Here is an 18350-nt window from a genome sequence, read left to right as displayed (position 1 = left end):
ATGAGTACAATCTAGTTCGAAAGTTTATTCGTGTACTTGACATATAAGTAACATGTATGTACCAATTTACACGTAATGATAAAAGGAACCACTGTATACAGGATTTTCCCATACTTTTCTACAGCACTAACTGAGCTCCACACGATCCTCGATCCCTTGGGTATAGACGAAAGCCTTCAGACCCCTCTCAGTCTAGAGAGTTTACAAAGATCAGCTGTGACGTCATTTGGTGTTGGTGCGCTGTTCGATGCATCTCTACAGCAAACAGAAATTGATGGAGTGAATACATATGTTTTACAGGTATGTCAGTGGTACATGGAACAAGAACGTCACGAATTACGTCATATTCGTGATAAGCTATACAGATACGTCACATAATACATACACAAACAGACACCATACAATGTCATACAACATTTACAGGTTATACATACAAATATGATAATATATGACTAGATACATTTCTGATTTACAACTATACTTACTCCCTGTACTCACTGTAACGTAACGTAAAATTCGTACTCACTGTTACGTAAAACTTGTACTCACTGTAACGTAAAATTCGTACTCACTGTAACGTAACGTTAAACTCGTACTCATTGTAACATAAAACTCGTACTCACTGTAACGTAAAACTCGTACTCACTGTAACGTAAAACTCGTACTCACTGTAACGTAAAACTCGTACTCACTGTAACGTAAAACTCGTACTCACTGTAACGTAAAACTCGTACTCACTGTAACGTAAAACTCGTACTCACTGTAACGTAAAACTCGTACTCACTGTAACGAAATGTAAAACTCGTACTCACTGTAACGTAACGTAAAACTCGTACTCACTGTAACGAAATGTAAAACTCGTACTCACTGTAACATAAAACTCGTACTCACTGTAACGTAAAACTCGTACTCACTGTAACGTAAAACTCGTACTCACTGTAACGTAAAACTCGTACTCACTGTAACATAAAACTCGTACTCACTGTAACATAAAACTCGTACTCACTGTAACGTAAAACTCGTACTCACTGTAACATAAAACTCGTACTCACTGTAACATAAAACTCGTACTCACTGTAACATAAAACTCGTACTCACTGTAACATAAAACTCGTACTCACTGTAACGAAATGTAAAACTCGTACTCACTGTAACATAAAACTCGTACTCACTGTAACATAAAACTCGTACTCACTGTAACATAAAACTCGTACTCACTGTAACGTAAAACTCGTACTCACTGTAACGAAATGTAAAACTCGTACTCACTGTAACGTAAGGTATTGTACTCATTAATTGTATAATGTTTAACCCGTTGCCAGAGTAGGGCTACCCAGCTTTCTACTCACAATAATGGTAAAGTTTTGTTTTGTTTTTTCGTATGTTCGGTACTCACGCCATACAACGCTTGATAACAACCCAACAAAAATCAAGAACGGCATATGTTCTGGTGACCTTTGCATCTTGTGTACTTCACACAAGGTGAATGGTCTAACTGACGCGTTAGTTTGCAGCAAGTCATTTCGTCACATCGTGACATGAAAATATGCTATAAGTTTTGTCTAATTTGTTATGACGAAATGACTTCATGCACAAAAAGGATTATGCAAGCTATTTCACCAATAGCTTCATTCACTTTCAAGATTGATAAGCCCAAGCAATATTTCACCAGCTCATGGCCCCTTAAGGGATGGTGTCAGATCCTATGCTGAAAGCAACAGAGGGAGAATTGCACATTTTTATCAGATTGATTGTATTAAACTGTAGCAGAGCTGGCAATCCTATCAATATAAAGAGCTTTACCTACTAGGTCACGTGAGCATTACATACTGTGTCCTGTATTCGATATAGCGTCAAAATGATATTTACGTATCAACTTATGGCTCTATTTTGTGTTACAAAAACAAGAAACATTTTTATGCCTCCGATCATTTGTGCGCTGTTCGTTTGTTGTCAACTTCAACCTTGCACATAAATATTGCACCGTAAAAGGTAGGGCGCTCATATTTGGTATGTGTCTTCGTTGTGAAATGACCTTTCCGGTGGTACCAGGTTTCCACGTGACCTTGATCGTGAACTTTGACCTTTATTTAAATAAAATCAACATTGGCCATAACTATTGCATCATATGAGGTATGGCTTTCATAGTTGGTATGTATGTTCCGTGTGACAAGACCAGTCTGATAGTACCAAAGTATTCAACCATGTGACCTTGACCGAAGACATAAGTGTTTCACACAGTGTGCATGCAATCAGCACATGCCTTACGCAGTAGTTTAAATGTCCCACTTAAGAGTTTTGTTGCAACCAAGGGCATCATCATATTTTTCCTTGTTTTATAAACACATATTATTTTAGGGAGTGCCTGTTTTATATTTAGATATACAAAGTAATGTTTATCATTACCGTACTCACATAGCTTTCATCACACTGTTGATAACGTGGCCTTTACGTCATATTCACGTAATAATTAATAAAGAACAATAATAATTAGGCCAACAGTGTCCTCAACACTGATAAATACAATCTGGTGGAAACACTGATTCACGAGTCACATGTTGGGTATTCTTGTTTCTAGAAAAATAAGATACAATGACACGATGATGTTTTCAATGTAGTATCAGACTCATTTACTTCATTTTTATTAGAGTTTGTGATAAACCAAATGAACGTGAATTTTTTTTGTCGGCAGTTGGAGCCACCGTCACTGTACTTCAGTTTTGAACAATATCAGACACCGGTACAACAAAACAAGGTAAACGTACTGCACAGATGTCTTCAGTGGTTTGTTTCCTCCAATAGCATCAACAAAGTGATCCCATATCCCAGGTCCTACAGAACTACATTATTTACATATTTAGATTTCTGTCCCAGATCCATAGATTTCTGTCCCAGGCCCTACAGAACTACGTTATTTACAGATTTAGATTTCTGTCCCAGGTCCTACAGAACTACATTATTTACATATTTAGATTTCTGTCCCAGATCCATAGATTTCTGTCCCAGGCCCTACAGAACTACGTTATTTACATATTTAGATTTCTGTCCCAGGTCCATAGATTTCTGTCCCAGGTCCTACAGAACTACGTTATTTACAGATTTAGATTTCTGTCCCAGGTCCTACAGAACTACATTATTTACAGATTTAGATTTCTGTCCCAGGTCCTACAGAACTACATTATTTACAGATTTAGATTTCTGTCCCAGATCCATAGATTTCTGTCCCAGGTCCTACAGAACTACATTATTTACAGATTTAGATTTCTGTCCCAGGTCCATAGATTTCTGTCCCAGGTCCTACAGAACTACGTTATTTACAGATTTAGATTTCTGTCCCAGGTCCTACAGAACTACATTATTTACAGATTTAGATTTCTGTCCCAGGTCCATAGATTTCTGTCCCAGGCCCTACAGAACTACGTTATTTACAGATTTAGATTTCTGTCCCAGGTCCTACAGAACTACATTATTTACAGATTTAGATTTCTGTCCCAGATCCATAGATTTCTGTCCCAGGTCCTACAGAACTACATTATTTACAGATTTAGATTTCTGTCCCAGGTCCATAGATTTCTGTCCCAGGTCCTACAGAACTACGTTATTTACAGATTTAGATTTCTGTCCCAGGTCCTACAGAACTACATTATTTACAGATTTAGATTTCTGTCCCAGGTCCATAGATTTCTGTCCCAGGCCCTACAGAACTACGTTATTTACAGATTTAGATTTCTGTCCCAGGTCCTACAGAACTACATTATTTACAGATTTAGATTGGTGTTCCAGGTCCTACAGAACTACATTATTCGGGTTGCGCAGGCTCTCACTGTGTACTTCAGCCAGGAACCTGACTATGGTGACTATGACTATATATTAGGTCTAAAGAAACGGAAAAAAAGATCAGACGAGTCTCTTGATGACATACAAGAGGACGAGGAATACGCCGATTACGATGAGGACTCGTTAGTACGTACAGGGAGACGTCTCCTACAGGATGACGGTTAGTAATTAATTGTTTGTATATTTTTATCATGACATACTTCCAAGGAACAGCAAGCACGCCCGATCTCTGATGTTCAAAATACATATGTCTTACAGGGGCAAGGAACAGCAAGCACGCCCGTTCTCTGATGTTCAAAATACATATGTCTTACAGGGGAAATGAACAGCAAGCACGCCCGTTCTCTGATGTTCAAAATACATATGTCTTACAGGGGCAAGGAACAGCAAGCACGCCCGTTCTCTGATGTTCAAAATACATATGTCTTACATGGGAAAGGAACAGCAAGCACGCCCGTTCTCTGATGTTCAAAATACATATGTCTTACAGGGGAAAGGAACAGCAAGCACGCCCGTTCTCTGATGTTCAAAATACATATGTCTTACAGGGGCATATTAGCGAAATATGGCCCAGAAGTCGTGCAACGAGAGTCATTCGCACTGGAAATGAATTCATTGATTTACTATCCTCATTTCTGGGGAAATGAATAGTTATTTTAACATAATCCATGTTATCTTTCAAATTAGCCAATTGGTGAAATTAACCGCTCACAAGTTTCGTTTTTCCGCATTCATATTTTGACCGAGTTTTTTTTTTTAGGTATACATCATAGAAAAGTAAAATTATGGATGGGTACATATTTCTGTATTTGTTTGTTAAGTGAGTCATATCGGAGACATCTGTATTCGTCTGCATGTCTATAAATTCTTAACCATCTCTGTTTTGGTAGGGACGCCAGACGACCTGTACACAAGGATAAAGACTGTGCTCACTTCAACCGTGGATATCGACAGGAAACTTTCAGATGTACGTTTATTCCGAGAAAAATGGTTTTATTTCTGTGAAATAGATTTAATTATGTTTATCAAGTGTCACATGACGCTACAATGCATTGTATGAATTTCTGTAAAGAAGGAAGCTGTATTGTGTGTCTATATCCTGCTACGAGACACGTTAAGCATTGATATTTACACCTGTAGTTTATCATTCGAATGCGACAATGGATCTTTAGTAAAATCATTTTGTCATAAGCAGAAGATATACACCTTGTCTGTCCTATGTAACACAGGTAATAAGTCAAGTGTCTGTCACCTCCCCGTCTGTCCTGCTGTCCATCGACATTCTGTCGGCTCGACTTCCAACCATAGACTGGACTCAAGCCACAGGAGTGACGTCATCAAGTCAAGTTCTTGTCAAGCATTACGGCTACTTCGAAATTATCAACGGCATTGTTCGGGACACGGACCAAAATGTCATCAAATTTTATATATGGAAGCAGGTTATTAATCATTAACTCTAGAGGAAATATATACACACGATCATATGATATAAGTTCATAATATTATATTTTGGAGCTCGTGCTATATGCCCTACACGAGATTGTTTGTGTTTATCAGAAAAAATGACGAAACCAAACCCATTATAGATTTTTAGGTCACCTGAGACGAAGTGACTTACTGCGATCACCTTTTGTACGCCGTCGTACGTCGTAAATACAGTATAGGCCCCGGGTGCTGAAATTTGGCCGATGGTATGCTAGGATGTATTGTTATCAAATTTGTTTATGTGGTTGAGCTTTTCTCTTTTTGAAGGTCACAGGGGTCAAATTCCCGATTCCCTCCCACGCATTATCAAAATTGCACGAGATCGAGATCCCCCTTTCCGCCTCCCCTACACCTTTTTTCTACGTAACATTTAAGTACGTTATGAACATTTTCTCTTTTTATTTCAAATCTAAACAGGAAATATTATTGATTTTATTGCGTCAATACCTCGATCTTCGGAGGTGCGTGAAAACTATGGGACTTCAGCTTGAAATATTTGCAGGAAATGTGACATAGATAAGTCTGTTTCATGGGGTAAATAGTTTTACAATACAAGAAAAAAAAATCACAACATTTGCAGATTGTCGATATGACAAGTTAAAGGTGACTTCCTGAATGCCAACTGAAAACAGTTCAATGATAAAAAATAACAAAACAACGTCTGGTAGTACTTGTGACATCGTGTTTGATTGTCTACAGATTTTACTGTCTGGGATCTGGAAATACCTGCCACCCACACTCCGAAGGACACTTGACGGTCTTGGAGGTCGTCGGGAGAGGGATTATACTTGGGTTGATTGTATCGGTTTCACACTGGATCTCTTGTCTCCAGAACTTCACACTGTTTATACGGATCTGTACTTCACAGAAATCAGCGAAGCTGAGATGTACCTGACAAGCTTAGTGCAGAACATCACATCCACCATGGAGCATGCTGCTACCAGTTCTAATGTTATGTCCGACGCTACGAAAATGGTGACGTCAGAAATACTCGGCAGTGTCTCCAGCAAACTCTCCAAAGTAGAAGAAGTTCGTGACGTCAATATCCTTATTTCAAACGTCCAAGTAAACTTGACATTTCTTCAGCTTGGTCATAGGTACACGGGGCGGAATTATCGGCGTCAGGTGACGGACAAGCTCTATACGCCAGTGGGACTCCTGGAACCGAACTGGTACACGGCTATACCCTACCTGGACAAGAACACACAAACTCTGGGTAAGTTGTTGGCTTCAATACATCCAGTTCAAAATAAAAGGGTCATTGACCAGACAAAACTAGTCTTACTTTTCTTGTTAGAAGTGAGCTAGAGAATGCTTCTACACAGAACATCATGGAATATTAAACAAAGTAAATTTCATAAATGTTATTAAAAAACATTAACATATTCTATTCAAACGATGGGAGAGGTAAGATGTTGTAGGTGACCATTGTTATAATAGTCTAAGTATTACTTTCCGTTACTCAGATTTGAATGTTCCTAATTTTTCTACAATGTGAATCGCTTTCAACACAGTATGTTTACAAAACTGTATCTCACAAATGATTTATCAATTTCAGTCCTGCCAACAGCCGTCACAGCACAAGAACTCCAGCTTAAGCCACAGTTCTTCGTCTACAGTAACTTTGGGCGACAGATTGCGTCCGAACTGTTGACACCCGTCTACGGTACTTATATATGTAACATTCAGAACCGGTCCACGGTAACTCAAAATACGGTATTGATACGGAACAGTAACTCCAAAATACGGTATTGATACGGAACAGTAACTCCAAAATATGGTATTGATACGGAACAGTAACTCCAACATACGGTATTGATACGGAACAGTAACTCCAAAATAAAGCAAAAAACGCTTACCCTTACGGAACACCTAGTTCCAGGATCATGAAAAGATCTTAAGTCTAAAACAGTCTTAGCCAATTACGGATAACGTCATGAAAAATGACGTCACATGTGACTAGTCCATCAAAGACCTAGGTCGAGGATTGTATCATAATCCCCGGGTCAGGTCTTATGTTTTGCAAATTTATTTATGAATATTTTATTTTATATACTTATAAAATTTATTGTTCTTTTTATTTATAAAAGATGTAAATCTTTATTAATCCACATGTAATCCTCATTTCAACGATTTTGAGTTTGAGTAATGTTTTATTGACTTGTTGGTTGCTGTTTTAGATGATATGGCTGACCTAAACCAGACCTTGACATGGTGGGATGATGTCTCCTTGTCTTCTTTTGAGGACGTTCTGAAATGTTACTCCAGTGGTGTCACTGACATAGGTTCTGTAAGTTCACCCTGACACTCTGTATCCGCTTTGTATAACTGTAGTAACCTATTGACCGCTGTGTAACTGTAGTAACCTATTGACCTTTGTATAACTGTAGTAACCTATTGACCGCTGTGTAACTGTAGTAACCTATTGACCTCTGTATAACTGTAGTAACCTATTGACTAATGTTTAAGTGTGGTCACTTGTTAACCTCTGTGTAATTGTGGTAACATATTGACCACCGTGTAACTATGGTTATCTATTGACCTCTGTGTAATTGTGATAGCTTAATGAACTGTTCATTTGTAGGTCATTTGTAGTCTTCTCGGACTCTACAGTGATGCTACGAGTCTTGATTTTTAAGTCTAGCAGACGACTGAGGAAAATCCACTGTGATCGGATCTACTTAAAAAACATGATTTTAAATATTACATTTTCCTCGTGTTTTATTTCCAGTTATAATTTACGTTTAGAAACCTTTATGTTACAGATTACTGCAGACTCGATCACAAGTCGGATTGCCAAGATCCATTCAGCATTTAACATAACGTTGAAGGTTGGTACCAACCTGACATGTAATTCGTTTTTTTTTTTTGTGTTTATTTATTGAAGTCTCTTAAGATTTCTGTTAACTTACAACAAATTAACTTTTTCAAGGTACTTGCAGTCTAGACAGACGGCTTTGGTATAGTTTGAAACTGTTGCATACCGTTTTGTATTACAAACATTTTAACCCCAACCCCCCCCCCCCCCCCCAACCCCCCCGCCCCGCCCCACCCCCGCTCCCGCCCCACCCCCGCACCGCCTAGCCGATCTGATTACGATACATAAGTTTTTACGTCTTTCCTTGAATTTACCTGTCGTTTGTTTATATTGATTCTCAGAAACTATTGCAAGTTTGATTGAAAATTGACAATTCTCAATATTGTATTTTGGCAAAAGGAATATTCCAAGCAAAGTTTCCCGGACAGCTACCGAGTTCCGATGCTGGACTATACCTCCAAACAGCTGCAGTTTATATCGTTTGCCCAGGTAGGTGTAACTTGTGTCAGTCTATTAACAATCTTTGTCATTTTTAAACTTGACTTAAACTACTGGACCTGGCCTGGTTGTTCAAAAGCTAGTAGGTTGATAAAAAAATTAAACCCGAATTAAACGGAATTGGAAACATGATTTATCAGCTGTGGGTTTGTTGATACAGATCAGACTGGTATATTTTAATACTGATTTTGCATTTAACAGTCTTGTTTGATCAGTAGCAGCACTTTTAATTCTCTGCTATCCACTGGTTTAGTCTAAACTTTTAAGCAACCGAGGCAAGGTCTTCCAATATCTTCTTTTGTTTTTTCGAAAATATTATGTATACGGTGTAATAAGGTCACCCTGGCGTTCTTTCGAAGTGAAGATTTGACACTATCATCATTGTACAGTTAAACCTCGTTATCCTGAATCCGTATAACTCGAAGACCCCCTTTAGTTCGAAGTTCCCGACCAGACGTCACAACATACATTCGAAAATGCTTAACTCGAATACTTGGCTAACCTCAGCAATACTCACAGGCGGGGAATCTAGAATAAGATTGGCAGCGTTAACACTTTGACAATATGGAAATATCTTCTGTGGATTGGATATATCTGGATCAGAAACTAAGGCTGTAGGCAGTGTGTGCTTGATAGTTCAAAATAGTACATGTACGTCATTATGGCAAAAGATAACTATCTGTGGCTCTGCGAGTTCGACATTGATGTCTATTTATAGACCTGGACTCTGAGATGACTTTTGAGTCCGCGACTGTCAAGGAGTCCACATCCGCCTGTACTATTCTATGCTGGTGGCAGTCCTCTGTGATACTGGCACCTGACCTCAACTGTCGCTGTTACTTTGCGCGTCAGAGCGCCAGTCTTATCCAGAGTGAGTTCCTCAACTGTTTGGAGGCTATTTCGATGTTGTCTTTGAAATGTTTCTTTGGCCTGTCTTGCTTTCTCTGCTGCTGCTATGTTCGTGTAAGTAAGTGTTTTAGGGTCCTCCATCCATCTGGCTGAGCGTTCAGTAGACGCCCCAACACCTAAAGGTTTGTGATCCTGTTGCGCTATTTAATGCCAGGTTTGAGTGCGAACTTCGTATGTGAAACGTTCCAGTCGTTCCAGTGGTCTGATGTGCCGTCTGTTCAAGTTTCAGACCGTATATCCACTAACAAAGACCACTGACTTGTTGAATTTGAGCTGCTTGAGTTGGGCTGCTACTTGCTTATTCAACACTGGTTTGTTTTACCAACCCCGGCTTTGATCTCGTGATCGAGGTCACCGTAATTGCCGATACAACTCAGTTCAATTGGTTGAGACGGATAGAGATGGCAGCCTGTTATGATAGGACCGGGTTTGAACATGCCAGCTGTTTACCTGAGGCTAATGGTAAAGCAGAACAGGCCCAATGATACAGCGAACCTGTTCACAATAATGTGGAGAATACGTTCCGTGTGTGTCATAAGAGCTCTAGTATAATTTATAAGTTATTGTTGGGATGCTACGACGACGCAAGATTGACCCGTCCATTCTTAACATAACGTTGACACCTTCCTTTACGTCCCTGAAAAAAGATTAACCAGTACTAGGCCTAAAACACACCATTTCTTCACACTGCTGAGAATCCCAAAGGACTCAGATGCCTCTCCTCTATCAAGTGCATAGTCAAACAGACGAATCAGGGTCGCGAGCGTTCTGTGGGGGCTTTCTGTGTGAATGTTTACGATGGCTACCTTCTAACTATACCAAATACCGGGTACTTACGTACTGGTAATGAACATTGCCAACAGACAGCAACATTTTAATTAAATGTTCTTCGGCCTGTACAGAATCTACGTTTGGTGTAGGTGTAAAGGAAAATATCAGGTGTCATTTAGATCTTACATAATAAGTGCCAGTAAAACGTTCAGTAGTACCTGTTTGTAATTGTAATACATATCAGTAAAACATCACATGTAATATACACGATAAACAGTGTCTGTATAACATTGTATAGTATTCGTGACGTGAGTTATTAAATAACTGCTGTTTGTGAGACGTACGTCGGGGACAAATTTCCTTAAATGAGCAATTGTTTCTTTAAATAGAATTCTGCGAAATCCAATTTATAGTAAGTTTTAGTGGTTGTTGGCCAACTGTATTGTGACGTGACGATGACCGACGGTACGTGACTTGACGATGACAGACTGTACGTGACGTGATGATGACCGACAGTACGTGACGTGACGATGACCGACAGTACGTGACTTGATGATGACCTACAGTACGTGATTTGATGATGGCTGATTGTACGTGACTTGATGATGACCGACAGTACGTGACTTGATGATGGCTGATTGTACGTGACTTGACGATGGCTGATTGTACGTGACTTGACGACGGCTGATTGTACGTGACTTGACGATGGCTGATTGTACGTGACTTAATGATGACCGACAGTACGTGACTTGATGATGACCGACAGTACGTGACTTGATGATGGCTGATTGTACGTGACTTGACGATGGCTGATTGTACGTGACTTAATGATGACCGACAGTACGTGACTTGATGATGACCGACAGTACGTGACTTGATGATGGCCGACAGTACGTGACTTGATGATGGCTGATTGTACGTGACTTAATGATGACCGACAGTACGTGACTTGATGATGGTTGATTGTACGTGACTTGACGATGGCTGATTGTACGTGACTTGACGATGGTTGATTGTACGTGACTTAATGATGACCGACAGTACGTGACTTGATGATGGCTGATTGTACGTGACTTGATGATGGCTGATTGTACGTGACTTGACGATGGCTGATTGTACGTGACTTAATGATGACCGACAGTACGTGACTTGATGATGGCTGATTGTACGTGACTTGATGATGGTTGATTGTACGTGACTTGACGATAGCTGATTGTACGTGACTTGACGATGGCTGATTGTACGTGACTTGACGATGACTGACAGTACGTCACGTGACGATGACCGACAGTACGTGACGTGATGATGACCGACTGTACGTGATGTGACGATGACCAACATTACACTGTAGTGAGTGTGTTCAATTCATGACCCTTATGAAACAGAAACAATAACTATCTGACATCCCTTACTGATGACAAAAATTGAACTAAACATCCTTCTTACAGTTTACACGTGTTAAAATACTTACTCTTCCTTATGATATATTCAGTGATCCTTCTGATATTTATCTTTATCTAATTAGCAATACGTTCCTTTTATTCAATGCTTCAATATGTTTTTTCTCGACTCAGCTGCTCCATTACTTTTTTTCTTCATTTAGCTGTGTGTTTACCTCATTTAAGTAGTTCAATTCAGTATGTTCTTTTCTTCATCTTACCATTTCAATACGTTCTTATCTCCATCTTACCATTTTAATACGTTCTTTTCTCCATCTTACCATTTTGATACGTTCTTTTCTCCATCTTACCATTTTAATACGTTCTTTTCTCCATCTTACCATTTTAATACGTTCTTTTCTCCATCTTACCATTTTAATACGTTCTTTTCTCCATCTTACCATTTCGATACGTTCTTTTCTCCATCTTACCATTTCGATACGTTCTTTTCTCCATCTTACCATTTTAATACGTTCTTTTCTCCATCTTACCATTTTAATACGTTCTTTTCTCCATCTTACCATTTTAATACGTTCTTTTCTCCATCTTACCATTTTAATACGTTCTTTTCTCCATCTGACCATTTTAATACGTTCTTTTCTCCATCTTACCCTTTTAATACGTTCTTTTCTCCATCTGACCATTTTAATACGTTCTTTTCTCCATCTTACCATTTTAATCTTACCATTTTAATTTTTTCCATCTTACCATTTTAATACGTTCTTTTCTCCATCTTACCATTTTAATACGTTCTTTTCTCCATCTTACCATTTTAATACGTTCTTTTCTCCATCTTACCATTTTAATACGTTCTTTTCTCCATCTTACCATTTTAATACGTTGTTTTCTCCATCTTACCATTTTAATACGTTCTTTTCTCCATCTTACCATTTTAATACGTTCTTTTCTCCATCTTACCATTTTAATACGTTCTTTTCTCCATCTTACCATTTTAATACGTTCTTTTCTCCATCTTACCATTTTAATACGTTCTTTTCTCCATCTTACCATTTTAATACGTTCTTTTCTCCATCTTACCATTTTGATACGTTCTTTTCTCCATCTTACCATTTTAATACGTTCTTTTCTCCATCTTACCACTTTAATACGTTCTTTTCTCCATCTTACCATTTCAATACGTTCTTTTCTCCATCTTACCATTTTAATACGTTCTTTTCTCCATCTTACCATTTTAATACGTTCTTTTCTCCATCTTACCATTTCGATACGTTCTTTTCTCCATCTTACCATTTCAATACGTTCTTTTCTCCATCTTACCATTTCAATACGTTCTTTTCTCCATCTTACCATTTCGATACGTTCTTTTCTCCATCTTACCATTTCAATACGTTCTTTTCTCCATCTTACCATTTCAATACGTTCTTTTCTCCATCTTACCATTTCAATACGTTCTTTTCTCCATCTTACCATTTTAATACGTTCTTTTCTCCATCTTACCATTTTAATACGTTCTTTTCTCCATCTTACCATTTTAATACGTTCTTTTCTCCATCTTACCACTTTAATACGTTCTTTTCTCCATCTTACCATTTCAATACGTTCTTTTCTCCATCTTACCATTTCAATACGTTCTTTTCTCCATCTTACCATTTTAATACGTTCTTTTCTCCATCTTACCATTTTAATACGTTCTTTTCTCCATCTTACCATTTTAATACGTTCTTTTCTCCATCTTACCATTTCAATACGTTCTTTTCTCCATCTTACCATTTCAATACGTTCTTTTCTCCATCTTACCATTTTAATACGTTCTTTTCTCCATCTTACCATTTTAATACGTTCTTTTCTCCATCTTACCACTTTAATACGTTCTTTTCTCCATCTTACCACTTTAATACGTTCTTTTCTCCATCTTACCACTTTAATACGTTCTTTTCTCCATCTTACCATTTTAATACGTTCTTTTCTCCATCTTACCATTTCAATACGTTCTTTTCTCCATTTTACCACTTTTATACGTTCTTTTCTCCATCTTACCACTTTAATACGTTCTTTTCTCCATCTTACCATTTTAATACGTTCTTTTCTCCATCTTACCATTTTAATACGTTCTTTTCTCCATCTTACCATTTTAATACGTTCTTTTCTCCATCTTACCATTTTAATACGTTCTTTTCTCCATCTTACCATTTTAATACGTTCTTTTCTCCATCTTACCATTTCAATACGTTCTTTTCTCCATCTTACCATTTTGATACGTTCTTTTCTTCATCTTACCATTTTAATACGTTCTTTTCTCCATCATTCGTTAATTTTTTACACTTGATGTATTTCACTTGTGACGCTTTCAGTTGTGTATTTGTCACCCTTCCTATAATGCCGGCACGTGCTCATTTCTTGTTTGTTCGGTTTTTTATTTCTTGTCCAGTATCCTAATTCTAGTTCAACTGACCGGACGTCTAGGAATCCTGGAGGGTAAAGTTGTCACCATGGATTTTTGACCAGAAGCAGTTTTACATTTTGACAGTACTGTAATCATAAATACATGTATTTCGGAATATCAGTCAAGTTATCATGCATTATTTGCAGTGAAAATAGGAGTTCCCAAATCGTGACAAAGTTTAACACGCTTCAGTAAATTTTAAAATTACATTCACATTACGACATAACGGATGAAATTTATTGTCAAAAGCATAAGAGTTCCTTCTTTATTTTGTAACAATGACCGGTACGAAGCAATCTCCGAGCCGGATGTTTGTAAGATGTGTGTGTGGGCCATCTCTATCTTTAATCACGGATACTGTGAATCGGTACTTGTAGTGTTATACAGCAACGCCTTTATCTGGGTGACATCCTAGACTTTCTCTATAATAACTACTTCCTCGTACGTGAAGTAAACACGAGTTTAAAGGGTGATATGATATTCATCTAAATATATGTCTGTAATGTGTTTGTGTCATTTATGTTTTGATGGGCGGATTCCGCCATCTACATAAAGTATAAAGAACCTGAATTGATGGCCAAAGTTAAGTGTATAAATGTTTGGAGTAAACAAAAAAAAGGGTCTATAGTTGTCTATATTCATTCACAGACATACATGTCGTCATACCAATAATTTATATCACATATAAAAATTAGTGAAATTGAATACCGTTTTTGTAAATGAAAACTGAGGATTTTCTAATCTCAGCCTTAGGATGGTATAGAGGCAGGCTCAACAAGAGTCTGGCATTTTCGCACTGAGAATACAATGATAATTTGCAATACGTTACTTACAAGACAAGAAAGCATTGGCTTTGTGTTGGTCGAACGTTCAGGCTTCTGTTGGCCCTGTCTGACCTTGACCTTTTGTTTGTAGACCGTGCAAACTTCTGTTGGCACTATCTAACCTTGACCTTTGTTGGTAGACTGACAGACTTCAGTTGGCACTGTCTGACCTTGACCTTTGTTGGTAGACTGACAGACTTCTGTTAGCCCTGTCTGACCTTGTGTTTATGTATCGTTAAGATTTACGATTAGTTCTGGTTGTGTTGATGGGCAAATTACGCTAATGATTAGCCCTGTCTTGTCTACCTGAAAGCGGATAAGAACGCCTGCTAAAGCTAAATGAATATATCTTGGCGTTATTGTAGATAATTAAAATTTATATTTCAAGTCGTTTTTACTTTGTGCTAATCGTGCTCTATTCTCTTCATGTAACATTAATTCATTAATGTAATAACCAAGCAAGGATATAAAGTAACAATAACACAATGATACAAAGTAACAACCACACAATGATACACGGTAACAACCACACAATGATACACAGTAACAACCACACAATGATACACAGTAACAACCACACCATGATACACAGTAACAACCACACAATGATACAAAGTAACAACCACACAATGATACAAAGTAACAAAAACACAATGATACAAAGTAACAACCACACAATGATACACGGTAACAACTACACAATGATACACAGTAACAACCACACAATGATACACAGTAACAACCACACAATGATACACGGTAACAACCACACAATAATACACAGTAACAACTACACAATGATACACAGTAACAACCACACAATGATACACGGTAACAACCACACAATGATACAAAGTAACAACCACACAATGATACACAGTAACAACCACACAATGATACACAGTAACAACCACACAATGATAGTGGTAACAACCACACAATGATACAAAGTAACAACCACACAATGATACACGGTAACAACTACACAATGATACACGGTAACAACTACACAATGATACACAGTAACAACCACACAATGATACACGGTAACAACTACACAATGATACACGGTAACAACCACACAATGATACACGGTGACAACCACACAATGATACACGGTAACAACCACACCATGATACACGGTGACAACCACACAATGATACAAAGTAACAACCACACAATGATACACAGTAACAAACACACAATGATACACGGTAACAACCACACAATGATACACAGTAACAACTACACAATGATACACAGTAACAACCACACAATGATACAAACTAATAACCACACAATGATACAAAGTAACAACTACACAATGATACACAGTAACAACCACACAATGATACACGGTAACAACCACACAATGATACACAGTAACAACTACACAATGATACACAGTAACAACCACACAATGATACACAGTAACAACTACACAATGATACACGGTAAGAACCACACAATGATACACAGTAACGACCACACAATGATACACAGTAACAACCACACAATGATACACGGTAAGAACCACACAATGATACACAGTAACGACCACACAATGATACACAGTAACAACCACACAATGATACAAAGTAACAAAAACACAATGATACAAAGTAACAACCACACAATGATACACGGTAACAACCACACAATGATACACAGTAACAACTACACAATGATACACAGTAACAACCACACAATGATACACGGTAACAACCACACAATGATACACGGTAACAACTACACAATGATACACAGTAACAACCACACAATGATACACAGTAACAACTACACAATGATACACGGTAAGAACCACACAATGATACACAGTAACAACCACACAATGATACACAGTAACAACCACACAATGATACAAAGTAACAAAAACACAATGATACAAAGTAACAACCACACAATGATACACGGTAAGAACCACACAATGATACACAGTAACAACCACACAATGATACAAAGTAACAACCACACAATGATACACAGTAACAACTACACAATGATACACAGTAACAACCACACAATGATACAAACTAATAACCACACAATGATACAAAGTAACAACCACACAATGATACACAGTAACAACCACACAATGATACAAAGTAACAACCACACAATGATACACAGTAACAACCACACAATGATACACAGTAACAACCACACAATGATACAAAGTAACAACCACACAATGATACAAAGGAACAACCACACAATGATACAAAGTAACAACCACGCATTGATACACAGTAACAACCACACAATGATACAAAGTAACAACTACACAATGATACACAGTAACAACCACACAATGATACAAACTAATAACCACACAATGATACAAATACACAGTAACAACCACACAATGATACACGGTAACAACTACACAATGATACACGGTAACAACCACACAATGATACACGGTAACAGCCACACAATGATACAAAGTAACAACCACACAATGATACAAAGTAACAACCACACAATGATACAAAGTAACAACCACACAATGATACACAATAACAACCACACAATGATACAAAGTAACAACCACACAATGATACACGGTAACATCCACGCATTGATACACAGTAACAACCACACAATGATACACGGTAACAACTACACAATGATACACGGTAAGAACCACACAATGATACACGGTAACAACCACACAATGATACACGGTGACAACAACACAATGATACACGGTAACAACCATACATTGACACACGGTAACAACTACACAATGATACACGGTAAGAACCACACAATGATACACGGTAACAACCACACAATGGTACAAAGTAACAACCACACAATGATACAAAGTAACAAAAACACAATGATACACGGTAACAACTACACAATGATACACAGTAACAACTACACAATGATACAAAGTAACAACTACACAATGATACACAGTAACAACTACACAATGATACACGGTAACAACCACACAATGATACTCGGTAACAACTACACAATGATACAAAGTAACAACCACACAATGATACACGGTAACAACTACACAATGATACACAATGATACACGGTAACAACTACACAATGATACAAAGTAACAACCACACAATGATACACGGTAACAACTACACAATGATACAAAGTAACAACCACACAATGATACACGGTAACAACTACACAATGATACACAGTAACAACTACACAATGATACAAAGTAACAACTACACAATGATACACGGTAACAACTACACAATGATACAAAGTAACAACTACACAATGATACACGGTAACAACTACACAATGATACACGGTAACAACCACACAATGATACACAGTAACAACCACACAATGATACAC

At 37.8% G+C, this 18350-nt stretch overlaps 1 protein-coding gene across 1 annotated transcript in view; it reads left to right on the top strand.

Annotated features, from left to right (window-relative positions):
* The window catches only part of LOC132560721 (neprilysin-3-like), a 33048-nt gene that overhangs the window by 7084 nt on the left and 7614 nt on the right, over window positions 1–18350 (top strand). The window contains exons 5-14 of the mRNA XM_060225399.1: window positions 125–300; window positions 2693–2755; window positions 3784–3997; window positions 4728–4804; window positions 5067–5276; window positions 6022–6538; window positions 6881–6988; window positions 7503–7612; window positions 8088–8153; window positions 8540–8629. Coding sequence (XP_060081382.1) covers window positions 125–300; window positions 2693–2755; window positions 3784–3997; window positions 4728–4804; window positions 5067–5276; window positions 6022–6538; window positions 6881–6988; window positions 7503–7612; window positions 8088–8153; window positions 8540–8629 — 1631 coding nt within the window. The remainder of the gene's footprint in view (window positions 1–124; window positions 301–2692; window positions 2756–3783; window positions 3998–4727; window positions 4805–5066; window positions 5277–6021; window positions 6539–6880; window positions 6989–7502; window positions 7613–8087; window positions 8154–8539; window positions 8630–18350) is intronic.

Source organism: Ylistrum balloti, unplaced genomic scaffold (genome assembly GCF_031769215.1).
Source record: "Ylistrum balloti isolate Yb309-2 unplaced genomic scaffold, AGI_CSIRO_Ybal_v1 Utg371104, whole genome shotgun sequence".
Taxonomy (NCBI): Eukaryota; Metazoa; Mollusca; class Bivalvia; order Pectinida; family Pectinidae; genus Ylistrum; species Ylistrum balloti.
This window is presented reverse-complemented; position numbering and strand designations above follow the sequence as displayed.